The sequence below is a fragment of the Poecilia reticulata genome, linkage group LG1, assembly GCF_000633615.1.
Source record: "Poecilia reticulata strain Guanapo linkage group LG1, Guppy_female_1.0+MT, whole genome shotgun sequence".
NCBI classification, from domain to species: domain Eukaryota; kingdom Metazoa; phylum Chordata; class Actinopteri; order Cyprinodontiformes; family Poeciliidae; genus Poecilia; species Poecilia reticulata.
In genome coordinates, this window is record NC_024331.1 from 31070201 (window position 1) to 31086479 (window position 16279).

Consider the following 16279-nt stretch of genomic DNA (forward strand, 5'->3'; position numbering starts at 1 on the left):
TGACATAGAACTGTGTGGGTTATGTAGAACTGGGTGATGCAGAACTGGGTGATGTAGAACTGGGTGATGTAGAACTGTGTGACGTAGAACTGGGTGACATAGAACTGTGTGGGTGACGTAGAACTGTGTGACATAGAACTGTGATGTAGAACTGGGTGACATAGAACCGTGTGGGTGATGTAGAACTGGGTGACGTAGAACTGGGTGATGTAGAACAGGGTGATGTGCTCTAACTTCCAGGCCTGATCTAGTTTCTAGTTATTATTAATACTAATGACTGATATTCTTTTATTCCTACTAATACTTTTTGTTTTACTTTAAGCAAAAAATACATTAAAGTAAGTAAATAAATATTTTATTTACTTATAATAAAACCAAAAAGACATCTAGAAGATTGATTTTTTTATGTTTTGCTCTTTCAGTGTTAAATTTTTTCTTTGCATTTTCTGTGCATCACAAGCTTTGTGTGCTTTCAGGTAAAAATACTGAAACTGAATACAAAGACCAGGAAATAGGCAAGAAAAGGACTCACACACACACACACACACACCCCCGCACACTCTCACACACACACACACACGCACACACACATTTCTAATTTCTGCTTCAGTTGTGAGGTTTCTCCTCCCAATGAACCTTCACATCTGCACCAGACTTGACTTTTACTGAAACATAACAGAACAGGAAGATGCGTTATCGCAGTGTTTACCCAGCGCCGCTGCGTCGGTGTAATAATGGTGGTGTCAAGCTCTGGAAATCAGTATTGATGGTAGTTATTACAGCTCAGTTTCACGCTGCCGCCTGCTGATAGAGAGAGAGAGAGTGTGTGTGTGTGTGTGTGTGAGAGAGAGAGAGCTTCATGAACACGACGTTTCTCCTTTCATCCATTTGATGACAGAAACCGTCAGTTGAGGCTCCGCTGAGGTCAGTTAATTAAGAGTAGAAAACAGCCGCATTAAAGCGGTTTCTGCTTTAAATGGCGCCTCTCATTAGACGTGATTCAGATTCTGGTTTTTATTCTGAGAATGTGGGAGGTGTGAAAAGCGGAGCATCTTTTTAGCCACAGTTTCTGCAGCTTCCTGCTTGAGTTAAAGGAGTCCGTCCTTCATTTCTGTCTCTGGAAACGGTGGCTGTGTTTTCATTAACCATAAAATTGCGGGATTTGAAATTATGAAAAAAAATGTGCTAAATGGAAATAAGTTTGTTTTTTTACCCAGACGGTCTGTCGATTTCAGGCTTATTTATATTTTGGCCTGAAACGATTAATCAAACTAGTCGTAATTAATAGATTATTGGAATAAATGCCAACTAATTCAGTGTTTGATTAAACTTTAAGTGGAATATACAGTCTAAAAAAACACACTCAATAATAATTCAGCCAAAACTGCACAAAAAATATATGTTCTAAACAAAACTCCTGCAGTGGCAGTTTTAGCTTCACCTGGTTCAAATTCTGTAACAAAATAATTAAAAGAATATTATTAAATATTTTGGTATCCAGTTATGAAAAATAATCCAAAAATAATCACCAGATCAGAAATACCCTGAATGTTGAGTAAAGCAGGAAGAGCTTCTAAAATGATCAAACTAAAAGGGATATGTTACAGCATTCAGGCAATAAAACTCATTTAAAAAATAATTTCTTTGTTTGCATCTTTAATGTATTTATTTTATAAAAAGGCTTATGTGGTTAAATGAAAAATTAGCAGAATGTGCTATTTTTTCCAATTAATCATCTGAATAATCAATTACTAAAATAATAATAGTTGCAGCCCAGAGTTTGGATGCTGGTTTTTAATACATTTTCTTGGGGAAGCACAAACTCACTGAATAATTACATTTATTTTCAGTGCAGTTGATTAAATGATTAAAGTTAATTCAGGATTCAGTTTGCAGCATTTTGGATCTTCAATTTGTTGCCGATTGCTGCGATTTTGGATCAAAATCAGTTTGGAAAACTTGTAGATAAAAAACTAAATCTGATTTGTGTGTGTTTGCAAACTGAGCACACAAGTGTATCAGCGCTCAGTTGAGCTGCTTTAACCCGTCAGAAAGGAGAAACGTGAAACGAAAGCATTAAGAAAAGCTAAAGGCAGTTTGTCAGAGGGAATGGCTGCAGAAAACAGAAAAATGGACGCTGAAGGTGTTCAGCAGCAGCTCAGTCTATCCGCAGCCTCAAGGAAACAGATTTTCCTAAACGCCGCCGCCTGAAACTCATTTATCGCCGTTAGTGATGGGGATTAATGTCCGACTCAAAGCTAAAAGCTAAAACTACTATAAAGAAGAAGGAAAAACAGTCGGTGGCTCCGTTCTGCTAAAATCAATAGTGAATTCAAACAAACAGCCTCCAAACATTCAGTCCCACTGCACAGCAAAAAATAAAATTAATACCACCACCAGCTGGAATGGCCCAATAAACAAGGGGAAAATTGAAAAGCGTCAGCGGATAGACATCTTCTGTATCTCATATTGACTATCTGCTCCTCTGCAGCGTCGGCTTTGATTAGATTTCCTGCCAGTAATGGGGGACAGAGAAGAGGGACGGACCGGTAACGACTCCCAGAATACTGATTAGAACCGCCGAACATTTCACACGCAGCACAAATATGATCACAAACACTCACATCTCCCAAACGGTGAGTTTGCTTTAGTTATTATGGTAAACTAAACAAAGGTGGAACGAGAAACAGCGTCATCCTAAGTGTGCCCTGATTGGTTGGTTTCCCCTGAGTGACGTCTCCTCACCCAGAAGCAGAAGCTCTGCCGCGAGAAAAGCAAAAATCCGACGTTTAATAACTGAGTGAAGTCTTCAAATTAAACTTTAACGGTGTCAAATGTTTTAATTTGTGCCGCTGTTATTTTAAAGATTTTATTAAATGTTTCCAGAGGTCATCAAAGGTCAACCAGCCCCTTCAACTTTACAAAAATCAATCGAGATGTGGTGTTAAAACTTTACGTTTGTGCCGCTATCATTATAAAGATTTTTTAAAAATCGTTTTTTTCAGCAAATGGCCTTTTTTGAGTCTGTATCCTTTATTGATCCCTAAATTAGTTGATGATTACTCATTACTTCACCACCATTGGTCGTTTCAATCCTCAGCTAACGAACAGCTTTGTGATCTTGTCCGTCAGTAACGAAGACATCATTTTATAGCAACTGGCTTCAATAAACCCACATTATGATGAAGGTGCAGCAGAAAAAGCAGGTCAGCGTGTTCTGAGACTCCACCAGATGAAACAACAGCATCATTCCAGCCCAGATCCTCCGAACCGCCAGGCTGTGGTGTGTGTGTTAGGCCTGGTTTCCTTCATTAAGGCTGAGAGGTTTCACTTTAGAGGCTTTATCAGCAGGGCTCAGTCAAAGTAGGTCAGATCAATAATTTATGGACTGCAGTCTAGAAACACACACCCTCTAAGTGTTTTAACATGATTTATACATCGAGTGTGTGCAGGACGGAGGAATCTGCTCCTCACGTGATTTCATAGGGACACGGTTCATGTGATGAAGTCAGGAATATAAACGGGGACATAATGCAGCTTTTAGGATGACAGGGAACGTCGTGCTTTTAAAGCCGGTGTAAAACGATGCGACATTTTTTAACACACACAGTTTGTGGGAGTTTTATCTGTTTTCTGCTTATCCCAGATCATTTTGCCTGCACTCATCATCAGCAGCAAAGTCAATACTTTATGTTTTTAAAGCTTTATTTGAACTGTTCTGTTTCCACCGTGGAAGATTTTGGTCAAACGTAACATTTATTGTAGATTTCTTTCATTTCACGGTTAAAGTTAAACAAACAGGTTTATCCTTTAACTGCTGCTGATGTTCCTAGTAAGTCATCAGCTTCATATCAACAAAGCCGGTTAGCTTCTCTAACTTGGTTAGTGCTTCTGATTTGCTGCAGCAGGCAGCTCCTCTCTGACTAAAAATATTTGACAGAATTTACTGGATTATCCTGGACGCAGGACAACGTAAAGGTCTGAGGAACTTTGTGAAGATTTAGGAAAAGTACTAAAGTCTCTTAGTGCCGTTTCTATGATTCCAGATTTCAACATCCAGAGTAGAAACAGCCGTACATCAAAGTCATGTCACTGTTTTCTTAACGGTGACCTACTGCAATTCTTTGAATAGGTTAGTATAACCTTGAACTTGTTTTTGCTCAGAATCATTCTAAGATATCGAGGTTTTACTTTATTTTGAGCTCCTTTTACAATGAGTTGTTTTAGGGCTCTGTCACTTTAAATCCAAATAAGCTGCTGCTGGCCCCGTCCCTCAAACTCAACGTTTACACTCACGCCTGAAAAATGGCTGCAAACAGATGCACAATTATACAACTGTACAGGTTTGAAAAGCAGAAGTGGAGCCTCCTGCACAACCAACAAGAATGCAGCAAAGTGTTCTCTGGACGGGAGGTAAACAACAAAACATTTCTCTTGCATTTTCTCCCTACACTAAAACAATTTCTAATCTGGCATAATCCAGAAATGCATATCTAGTAAAAAGAAATGCATATGTTGTGCCAGCTGACAACAACATGGCGGTGAAAAGTCTAATCACCCAGAGAGCAGTTGGTTTCTAGTGGCCTTGTATTCCTGGTGTCCGACTCGTGTTTGTCATGTTAAGTCTGAGCGTTATAAAAATATCTGCTCCCCATCAAGCCTGAGGCGCAGATTACAAGTCATGAAGGTGACTAACATGCAGCTGCACCGTGATGAACAGCGACTCGCACACGGTGCAGGCATCCAGTCACAAACCATCATGGCTCCACAGCAGACACGCAGTAACTAGTTACAGTTACTGGAGTAACTTTTTTTTAAAAATCCTTTAGGAATATTTTACTATGCTGTACTTTAACTTGAGTAAGTTTATTATGACGTGTCTCTACTCTTACCTGAGTAAAGTTTCTACCCACTAAATGAAGATCAAACATATTTTCACCAGACAGACTCACACCTGCAGTTTTTGTTAAAGTTTCATAAGTTTGTTTTATTAAAAGAAACTGATTTGGGGAAAACAACATTTTTCCCTGATTTTATTTTTTATTTATATGAATTAATGTCATTTTGATTCTTGAGATACAAAAAATTTGCACTTCATATTATGTCCATCTGATTATGTAATGTTTTAAAATTAAATGGTTGATAATTTGATCTCAGTACTTTTTACCAAATACATTTTTACTCTTCGGTCATTTCTTGGACAGCTACTTTTCACTTTTACTTCAGTAAAAATATGTTGGCGCTACTTTTGCGTGAGTAAATTTTGGGGCACTCTACCAGCTCTGATGAGATAAAATTCCCAGATGAGTTGAACTAAAAATAAAAATCAGCCAAAAGCCTCGTATCTCCGACTGCATCACATGGCGCATCTGTCCGCCTCGTCCTGCACATGCAGCACGTTTTCCAGATTACAGCTGCATCGCTCCGGTTCTGACTCACGCTCGGCTCCGATATGATGCAAAGTCACTGCGCCGGGATTAATCGGAGTATAATCCCCGCCAAGCCGTTTGGCGTCGGCTCTGCAGCTGGTCGTTGGACGGCGTCTGAGGGCGAGTGGGCTCACCGTGGGGCGCGGATCAGACAGCGAAACACAACATGTCTGCTCACATCTCATGAATCTCCATCTGCCCTCCAAACTGTCCCTATGTGAGCCAAATTACACATCAGACTGAACACAGGTGCCTCCTCTTCCTCTCTCCTGCCCTTTCCTCCACTTCTTTCTCCTTTCATTTCCAATCCGCCATTTCTCCTCGTTTATTCCCTCCTACACAGACTGAAAGTTTTACAGAAAACTTTGAATTTGAGTATAAATACAAAGCGATAAATATGAAAACAAGGGAAGCCTTTAGGTCAGGGTGTCCAAAGTGTGGGGTGGGGGCCATTGTTTGCATTTTTAATGGGGGGGAAAAACTCATTTTGGCTCCTGAGGATTTCAGCTGAGACATTTTGGCTCTTGATACAAAAGGTTTGGACATCACTGGGTTAGTCCATCCATTTTAGAGATGAAGAAGGAAAAACAGACTTTCCTGTAAAGTTTTGTCACCGATGTGTCATTAAAAGCATTTTGTTCTCTTCTGTTTTCATCCATAGCTTCAGTTTGGACCGTTACCTTTCAACCCGCCTGCAAATATACGACGTACCAAACAAACGACACCTTTCTCTCTCCAAGGTCCGGAGCATCTGAATTCATTAAATCTGCAATCAAACTTCATCACAGGCAGAGAAACAACAGCTGACAGTAGGTGTGAATATGAATGAGGAGATTTTACAGCCGGATTCTGGTTTTCAGATGAAAGATTAAAACGACCTGAACGTCCCTGAGGTAGAAATGCTCGACTGTGAGAGAGATTACTGTGGTCTCATTTACTCTCATCGTTGTTTTCGCCATTTCTGTGGAATAAAAGGAAAAATGACCTTCAGCAAAACTCGCAGCACATTAACAGTAAATTATGTCTTCATGCAAAACCCTAACAGCAAAGCCACTTAGCTGCTAAATAATCGTCTACTGTTAGCAAACGGATGCCGGTGTTCCCCCTTTAATTACGCCTGTCATGGCCGACCTCCTGCAGCTGATGGCTTCACTCCCCAGCACACAGTCATCGCTCATCTCTCCTGCAGTGGCTGATGCACAGAATGTGAAATATACAAGCGGTGAATAAAACATCAACCTCGGCATGAATACTGATGCTAACAGAGAGGGAAAACCGCAGAAAATGAAGAGCAGCAGCAGCTTCTTTTGTTTAGTTTTTTTCTTTTTTGTGGTCAAACCAGACAGAAACCTCCCCAGATCGTTGGCTAAGCCGGAACTTTAAATACGACACTGGTTAAACATCCCTCCTCTGAATGCGACATTTAATGAATTTACTCCTTCGCTGCTTCACTCAAAACACGCCGACAGCATCAAACCACAGGAGGAGCTAATAATAGGACCCATGCAGGCTCCGTCTGTCTTTAAGCCCCCAGAACAACACGGGCGACTCGCTGCACCAGAAAGCCTCCTTTAAACGGAGCCTGCAAAAATAAAACCCCATGTTGGTTTCACAAACATTACAGCACTATGTGCCGTGTGTTCACCCCCAACCTTTAGCATTTGCTTCCAAACAGTCAGACTTTTATGAGGAGCTCGCTGTGGCTTTAGAAACGTCTTTCAAAGAAGCAACTTAGACTTGATTAAATCCTCTCTCCAACCAACAGAGAGGATTCAAATTAGGAAAACCTGAGTGTGTGAAGCTCAGAGATGCTGCGTTCTTCATCCGAGCCAAACAGGTTTGTTCCCTGCTGCTTTGTTTGAACACTACAAAGTTTATGCTTAAAATTGTTTTTCACCCGCATTTTTGCTAACTTTGAAATCGTTTAGCTTCTCCTAAATTAATTTTTCCATAAAAAATGTAATTTAATTGACTGTTTTGTAAACATTCAGTTGAATAAAGTTTGATGTCTTTGTTGAAGTTTTGATTATTGACCGTTATGAACTCTTCGTAGTCAGACGTTTACGTTCAGGCTCTTATTTTGGTGAGAGCGTCCTCACGTTCTCCTTGTGACACATGGTTGAAGTTAGTAGAAGTTAATGCTACAGTGCTAAGTATTATATTGTTTTAGCGCTTTAGCAGAACTTATGATTAGGGTTAAGGTTAACACAGCTAACTCTTTAGTTAGTGATGCTCACCACTGGATATTCTCATGAGTTTCTGCACCTCCACCATCACCTTCAGTCTTTGGATGAAAAAGCATCATCCATAAACCTCTCATGGATTCTCAAAGGAAGGTGAGCTAATGACAGCAGCTGTTGAAACGGTCTACATATGCTGCTACTGCCACCGCCGTGCCTCACACCAAGACGCTGCCACCATAAAGATAAACCAACATGACCTGCTTACAGAATGTCTGACCTCCATCACCTGCAACAGGAAGCACTACCTGCTATTTACCAACATAATCCAGAGTAAAGGTTATCTACATCGATAGCCGTTTCCAAGGTAACAAACTGGTTCTTTCCTGACTGATTGGGGGAGCTCAGTCCTGCAGCTCTTCTGCTGGAGCCCATCCAGTGTAGTTTTACTGCAGTGCTGCAGTTGGACCCATCCTGACTGCTGCAGTTTGCAGAAAACAGCTTTCACTTCGTTGACTTGGTGGTTTAAGAATCTGTAAACTTACTTTTTCAAACTTTAGCCCATAATTTGCTTCCAAGTTCCCAGTTTGACCATTTTTCTAACTTTCTCAGTGTTGGGATGGAAATATGTAAAAAATGCGTAATCCTCCAATAATGTGATGGATGAGTCTAAAATCAAAAAAGTGCACTGCAAAAACATAAAATCAAGAATGTTTGGTCTAGTTCCTACTGCAAACACCTGAATGCACTTGAAATAAGACAAAACCAACTTAAGAGTAACTTTTCAGCGAGAAATAGGAAACTGCAGTAAAAATGTTTTATATGTATTTGTTAGTTGTCATTATGAGTATAAGACAGAATCTGTGAATAGATCGATCTCCTCTGCTTTCTCCCAGTGCTCCCAGTACCTACTCCAGTTAGCCGTTAGCACATTTAGCAGCAACTACATGAGGGTGATTGACAGCGCTGAGACCCTTCTCCTGGCTCTGATTGGTTGCTTTTGACTGGAAGCGAAGCCTTTCTTCAGATGGCAGTTCAAGATGTGGAGTGATTTCTTTTCACAGATTATCTCTCATGACAGAATGACGAGTTTTTTAATAAACGTTGAAGAAGACATGTTTTTGTAAAAGTTACATACTGCAACTTTAAGTTGATGATTCCTTAATATTGATGAAAGATTAGTTCCGCTTATAACTAGAACTTTTTCCATCGATATTAAGGAGTTAAAACAAGCTCACATATCTTGCAGACGTAAGTTAGTTTTGTTTTGTTTCAACTGTTGCTCAGATATTTGCACTAGAAACTAAAATACTTGGTAAAATTCTGTGTTTCTGCAGTGTTAGTCTTCATTGCAACATTCTGAGTTATATTTTAGGAATAATGTAATAATTCACGAGTTGGAGAACTCGTGATTTTAAAGCGTTCTACAGCAGCAGAGAGATTTCTGGAAGGTTGTGCAGGAGCGTAAATCCCTGGAGATCCTCTGATCCCCTCGCTCTTTAAATCCTTCCTACCTGCTCCTGCCTGCTTCTCATCTTCTCCTTATCTCACTTCTCGGCTCGTAGCGACGCTCTTTCGGTCCTTCCCGCCCCATCTGTTATCTCCCAGCTGGATGCGTTCCACTCTGCACTGCAGTGGCCCCAGTAAGGATCCAGTCTGGATGAGTCACACACTCGCAATCTGCCGAAGCCCTGCAGGCCTCGGCCACATCCAGGGACCCCGCCGCCGCCCCGGGGGTCGCATGGACACACAGCCATCCACATGTCCAACAGAAACCGCTTTCCCCACAAATCAATGGGAAAACAGGCTCCATCAACCAAGATTTACATATCGAAGGAGAGATTTTAGCTGATTTGCTTTTAAGGGTCAGAATAAAAGGAGCTGAGGAATTAAAAAGCTGCTGATTTTAGTTTTCAGAGCACATCAAGGGAAAGCTTGTGTCAAACCTTGGCTCAGTTGAAAACATAAGATTACTGCAGCAGGAGCTCTTCACAGGAATAAAAACCTGCTTTCTGCTCCCTGATGCTTCACGTCTGCAGACAGGTGTGTGTCCCAGCAGCCAATCACACTCCCACAGGTAGCAGCCGAGTCCCGGCGGCTCATTTGGTTCCTCAGGGTCACATAAAAAACCAGCTACATAAATACTCTGGTCCTGACAGGAAGCACAGCTACACTGCAAAAACTCTAAATCAGACCAAATACTTCTGGTCTAGTTTCAAGTGGAAATAATGCAGTTGAATAAGACAAAACTAACTTATAGATAACCTTTTAGCAAGATAAATTAGCTAATAATTAATTCATGTTGATGAAAATGTGCCAGCTCCGTTGGCAGATTATTTCACTTATAACATGGGAAACATTTTTATATCTATCAATGGAACTAGAACTTTTTTGTCAATATGAAGGAATTAATTAATTAAAACAAGATCTTAAATCCTGCTGAAAGTTCCTGAGTTCACTTTTCTTATTTCTGCTAGACTAAGACTAAGATTTTGTGTTTTTGCAGTGAAACCAGATCACAATGAGTAGAGATTCGTTTTGAATTAACAGTAAATCACCAAATCAATGAGTCTGGTGCAATCATTTAATCTCTTAAAGACAACGGTCGGTAATGAAGAGGAAAACATGCAGCCATATGGAGCCAACTTGCTGCCAAGAATGATGTTCAAAACAGAAATACACAAGACTGGGAGGAGATGTAAACAGAACCGGGACTTTAATAAACGGAGTATGATCGATTAATTACATCAACTCTAAAAATTCTGTTGCATTTTTTTTATATATAAAAAGGTTAGCAAAGCGATGCTGGTCTAAAATAGCATCCGAATGCTAAACGAGTAGCAGCAGCACAGATGCTAAAGCTAACGTTAGCGTCCACAATCCACATTTCTAAAAAGGTTCCTGAAACACTGGAAAGCTGAATGGGTAGAATAAAACTATCTGACGGTTAAAGAATGAAATTTAAGAGTTTGAAAAGTTGAAAATGTTTCATTTTGAAACTCAAAATTTGAGATTTTTGGCAGAAATGTCCTCCACCTTTTTTCCTATTTAAAATGGTTAATATGTTGTTGTACCGCAATACTACGACTTTATTCTCGAAATAAAATTTTCATAGCACGGCCCTATTATGATGAGAAAATGACTAAAGCACCTAAAAACTTATTTGTCCTGCATGTTTGTGCTGCTCAGAAAAGTTTCCAGCAGAAATCCGTTTGGAGGATCAGAATATTAGAATCCTAATTCCACCATGTTGGATTCTGGAAAACATTTTCAAGAAAAAGCTGCAGCTGAATGTGTCCTTGGACTGCCAGGCTGAGGAGAGCATTCTGCTGTCGGGTGTGTGTGTGTGTGTGTGTGTGTGTGTGTGTGTGTGTGTGTGTGTGTGTGTGCTGAATGGGGGTGGGTAACATTTGAGGAGCAGATTGCAGGAGAAACCAAAGAGAAAATACAGAACGCTGCTCTCTCCGAGCCAAATAACTGCACTAAATCTACCAGACAGAAGCAGATTTCACCATGAAGCTGCAGAGAAACATCTGCAGGGGCTGACAGGACGCTCCACCAGGCGACCATTAACACAATCTGTGCTGCTATCTGACGCCTCCTCCGGTTTCCACAACCAGCTCTTTGTTCACAGTGAGAAATTACTTGACAGCAATTTGCAAATGTTTGGATTTATTTCTGCTCCTTATTTTAGGCTTCAGCACAACAAAACCTTCTGAGAAATGTTTCACAGCTTCAGTCTGGAGCCGTTTTTTCCTCAGGTAGTGCAGCTGAATCCCTGAAGACTCAGAAGAGAAAGAATCTGAACACAGAGGAAGACGAGTTGTCATCAGTGGAGAGATCTTCCAGCTTCAGGTTGAGCCGCTCAGCCGGGATGGAGCAGGCGGCCATTTGTAAACGTGCTAAAGCAGAGGAGTGTGTGTGACTCAGCCGGGAGGCGTTTGGCTCGTGTCGGCCCGAAGCCGACCGTCAGCGCCGCTCTGACTCACCAGGACCGAATCAGAACCTCCCGGGAAACGGATCACCGCCGCAAGGAAAGATCTGCCACTGCCACTAAGATCTACTAGAGGAGGGCCGACACGCTGGTCAGCTGTGCAAAAGTCTTAAATCGCTTTTTTTTTTTTGCTCCATTTTCCTTCCAAGACGTCAAACTGCCCTGCCTTAATTCACGGTGAATTCACACCGGCCCAGTTTAGTCCACTTTAATTGAAGCCCAGTCCGTTTGTAGACGGTCCGGTTTGTTTGGGGAGGTGTGAATCCGCAATCAAACTCTGATGTAGACCAAAAAGATAAACTTGCTCCACCGACAAACCTCGCTCAGTTTTATTGAAGTGAACTCTGGAGCAGTTCGAATGCATATGTGAACGCCAAGTGGACCGCAAGCCGCTCTAAAAGCAGGAAATGAACTACAGTGCAGGGCATTCTGGGTAAATACAACCAAAACAAATGTAAAAGTCTCACTCTCATGGCAGAAGTAGCTTGTGATGTCTGGTCCGCCTAAAAATCTTGGTCTGTTTTTACACCTGATAGTCCGGTGGACTCGGTTTGAATGGGACCAAAGTTGCAACATTTGTTAGATTTTCAGCTGCTGCAGTTCGTTTTTTCACTGCACTGCATTGAACCAACCTAACGCTTTGAAAAACCTGTTCCCCTGATCTCCTGTGGGGGCGCTGCACCGAGAACCACTGAAGGAAACAACATGAAAACCTCTGAAGAAGACGCTGACCACAACTTCCTTCTTTACAAAAAGTAAACAAAAATGGAGTAGCGCTGAATTTTAGTGTCTGGAGGATTTCTGTTTCATCTTTGGTGAAAGATTACAGAGCCGTTTCTCACACAAATGTGTTTGTTTTGGTTGCACTTACCCAGAATTCCCTGCGCTGTAGTCCACTTCCTGCTTTGGCATTCGAACCGCAGCAGAGTTCACTTCAACCATGAAGCTGAAGTTTGCTTCTGATTCAGGAAATGACTAAAGTGCGACGACGAGGTTAGGCTTCTAATCTGGACTAGACGGATTGCAGAATATTTAAATCCAAATGTGTGACTTGGGAAAACTTTATTTGATTTGTGAAACTTAAATTAAGGGGTATATTAGCACTTTAAAAAAATCTGAACCACATTACAGTGAAGATATTAAAAATAAGTGAAAACAGAAAGCTAAAATGTATAAAAATGCCAAATAATGCAAATTTCATAGAAGTTTCACAAATCAAAAACCCGTTTTTAAATATTCTGCAATCAGTGCAGCATAATCCAGTCCAGGTTTGAAGTGACTTTTCCAAAAGCAGGACGCACTAAAGTGCAGGGCATTCTGGGTAAATACAACCTAAACATAAACATGAGTCTAACGTTAGCAGGAGAAATGAGTCTTTTTACACAAGACAAGAGAGAGAAAACCTACAACCACTAAATCTGATGCTTCTCCATTTTTGTTCAATTTTGTGAAGTAGGAAGTTGCGTTTTTGCTTAATTGCCAGAAAAACTTAGCAAGAGCATAAAGTTTAAAAGACAATTACCTCCAACACTGAACAAATGTATACATTTGTTATGCAAATGCAATATGCATAACATATTTAATAACATAAGTTTGCATATGCAAACTTCTGAATATAAAAGGAAAGTTACCATCAAAATCTCAAAAAAAAAATGTTCCTGCTAACTTTTAGACATTTAGCAGATAGAAATATTTTTCTATTTAGCAAATTCTAACTGAAAAGTTAAGAATCACCAGGGAAAAATGAAGACTGAGGGAAAAATGTGAGAGTTGTTTTCAGCCCAGCTGAATCCAGCAGCTGAATTACTTTCTCAGCATGGCATCAGGTTCTGCTAATGAACAATTCATTTGATTCAGACCGGTCGGACTTTGGACACGCAGGATCCCGGCCACCATAGCCTGTAGCTCTACTTCCAAAGTTATAGTTTAAATTTGAACTAAAGGAAAATCAACGAGAGGAAAATCAATGAGAACCTTTGGAGCAAATTATTGTGGAACTTCACATGTTTTTGCCCAAAGTGCTGCATAAAAACAAGACAAATCAAAGAATAAAAGTCAAGACGTAAAACAACATGAAAAACACTCGCAAAAAATCAAACAAAATCAATAAAGAGAACATATCAGCACCAAGCCTGAGTCTGCATACTCAGCTATTAGCCAACTGCTAACATATGCGGCAGTTCAACGCTATGAAGCTTACCGGAAATTTCCTGCGCTGCAAACAACCGTCCTTCACTGCGTAGACAGAAGAGCCTAGTCGACCAAGACGCTAATGCTAATGCTAACCAACATGGAGTGAATGGCTTTGTTCATTTCCTCCACTGCCAATGTTGAAACTACAGGCAGACTACAAAACATTGCAAAAAAGCAGCAGCATCTTTCACAACTTCTGTTTGCTGATTGGCCCAGTTGAAAATCTTCTGGCAATAATCCAAGTGAATGGGAGGAATCCCAGATGGAGCAGTGAAGGGAGATTAGAAATGAGCAGCATTGCATAAGAAAGCAACGACCAGGCTACTAACTAATTACTACCAAATTATAGTTTATTTTTAGACTTGACACTTTAATCTGCGTCAAAAAGAGTAAAAAAAATAATCCAAAGAAAAGAAAACTTTAAAAGATGCTCAGGAAGACTGCAGATCTAGTCTAGATCTATGGAAGCTAGAGGTGGCTCAACATTTCTGAGCAGTGGCAGACTGAAGGAAGCCACCTTGTTATCTAATAACAGCGGAATAACGAGGATGCTGCGCGTTTAGAGGGCGCAGGGGTCACGTCGCGCATCCGCAGGGGCGCAGCAGCGGATTTCCGTGAAGGCGCACTTTCTGATTGCGTAACATTCCCGGAGTTCCCGCTGTGGTTGGCCGCAGGGAACACCTTCCCGCCGCTGCCGGGAGCCGCAGCTCCGGAGGTTTTTCTGGGCGGAATGTCATCTGAAGGGTACCGGGAGGAACTGACGTCCCTGAAAGCACCATCTGACGCACCGAACCGGGATCACGACCAGCGGAATGTCCCCGAACCAGCAGCGGAGTGAGCGGGAACAGCAGAGATGAATGACTGTTTTTGGCGCAATGCTGCAGCACGCCGGCGGATTGATCCAGTAAATCCCGCACCGCACGCCCAGTTGGACCCGCAGCGCACGCACAGGACGTCTTGTCCTCTTACCTGAGTGGCTTTGTGGAATTGCTTCTTCAGTCCCGCCACAGACATGACTGCAACGCGATGGTTCTGGTCGGGAATCTGCTCTGAGGACGGGAATCTGCTGGCTCCGAACCGGATCTGGCGGGTTGCGTGAGGGCTGCGTGAGTCGTGGCGAACCCCGGTCTACGCTGGTCTTCTCCTCAGGGATCTCCTGTGTGGGAGAGGCTGAGTAAAGCCCCGATCAGCCCATTGGATGCTGAAGCCACATGTCTGGAGACGGAGCTGACGTCGGAGCATGCTCGCTTTAAAGCGGCAGCAGGGTCGGAACCGAGCGGCACCAGAACTCCAGACTGGGAGCGAGAACTGTAATGACCAGCATGAGGCAGGGAAACACCAGCTGGTTCTACTGGGAGGCCAATGGGAGCCTCCAGATGATGACTGCTGATGCAGTCTCAGCTGCAGCACCATGGACAGCGACAGTCCGCTGCAGGAGGGAAACATTCACAATGAAAACTTCACCGCAGCTTAACTATATTTAAATGTCGCTTTATTTAGTCATTTAAATGTTACGTACGTAACATTTAAATGTTAGGTTATGTTTATCAGAAAGTCACTGAGAACTGCTGCAGTATTGAACTTTTATAAAGAATATTGTTTTACATATTTATTAAAACTCTCTATGTTGTGACAATATAATCATCTGTTAAAAGATCAATCTCCTGAGCTGCTATTGTGTCTGAAGAAATGCAAAAACAATCAGGAGGAGGGTCTTAGGCTGTCAATCATCCCCACGTACTCGCTGCTAAATGTGCTGATGGAGGAGAAAAAAACTTTCCGTTACAGGAATCCGCCATGATTGGTGGAAAGGCCTCTAGCCTGAACATTCACAACAGGCTCTGCTAGCTGCAGCGCAGCACAGAGCTGAAGGGGGAAGGATGAGCAGCACCACACAGGATTGATTGACAGCATTAATATCCACCTCCTGGTTCTGATTGGTTGTTTCTAGTTTGCACTGGGAGAAAGCAGATGATCTGTCTCATACTGTCACAATATAATGAAATTTAAACAAATATGTAAAATATATATATTTTTAAATAAAAGATACTGCAGCTTTAATGTGCTGCACTTTTATCTTCAGCCGTATTGAGACAGAATCATTTTCTTCTACATCAGAAATCTGCAGCAAGTGGCTCATTTAATATGTTAAAGTCAAAATCATTTTGGGCAAAAACAAGAACAACAATATCTCTAAAGAGCTGGTTTATAAAACTACTTACTAACATATAACTTAAATAAATACCTCTCTCTATATTCTCTTCAAATTACATATTAAATATATTTTCACCTTGTATGGCGTAGGCTGCATAATAATAAATTAATTGCATAACTTTATTTGGAAAGAGCAGAAAATGACAAAACTAGATGTGAAAATACGTGTAATGTAGGAAATATTTGGACTAAACAAGCTTTGTCTGTTTCTATTCCATTTTAAACTGGATGCAGAAGTTTGGGTTTTTATGTTTGATTATTGTAATATA

At 41.3% G+C, this 16279-nt stretch overlaps 1 protein-coding gene and 1 long non-coding RNA gene across 11 annotated transcripts in view; one reads left to right on the forward strand and one right to left on the reverse strand.

Annotated features, from left to right (window-relative positions):
* Positions 1-7339, forward strand: part of LOC103472963 (uncharacterized) — a 68790-nt gene extending 61451 nt beyond the window's left edge. For 4 of the 5 annotated variants that reach the window (XR_001776711.1, XR_534952.2, XR_534957.2 and 1 more), the window contains one exon: positions 6091-6414. This is a non-coding gene — a long non-coding RNA (uncharacterized LOC103472963). Of the gene's footprint in view, positions 1-6090; positions 6415-7194 lie in introns of those variants that run through there. The other variant, XR_534955.2, reaches the window with a different exon arrangement.
* sh3gl2a (SH3 domain containing GRB2 like 2a, endophilin A1) overlaps positions 1-15281 on the reverse strand; it is a 40042-nt gene extending 24761 nt beyond the window's left edge. For 2 of the 6 annotated variants that reach the window (XM_008422881.2, XM_008422864.2), the window contains exon 1: positions 14766-15278. In XM_008422881.2, coding sequence (XP_008421103.1) covers positions 14766-14810 — 45 coding nt within the window. In that variant the 5' untranslated portion in view covers positions 14811-15278. Of the gene's footprint in view, positions 1-13803; positions 14087-14765 lie in introns of those variants that run through there. The other 4 variants (XM_017305353.1, XM_008422871.2, XM_008422889.2 and 1 more) reach the window with 4 other exon arrangements.
* Positions 15282-16279: the final 998 nt, after the last annotated feature.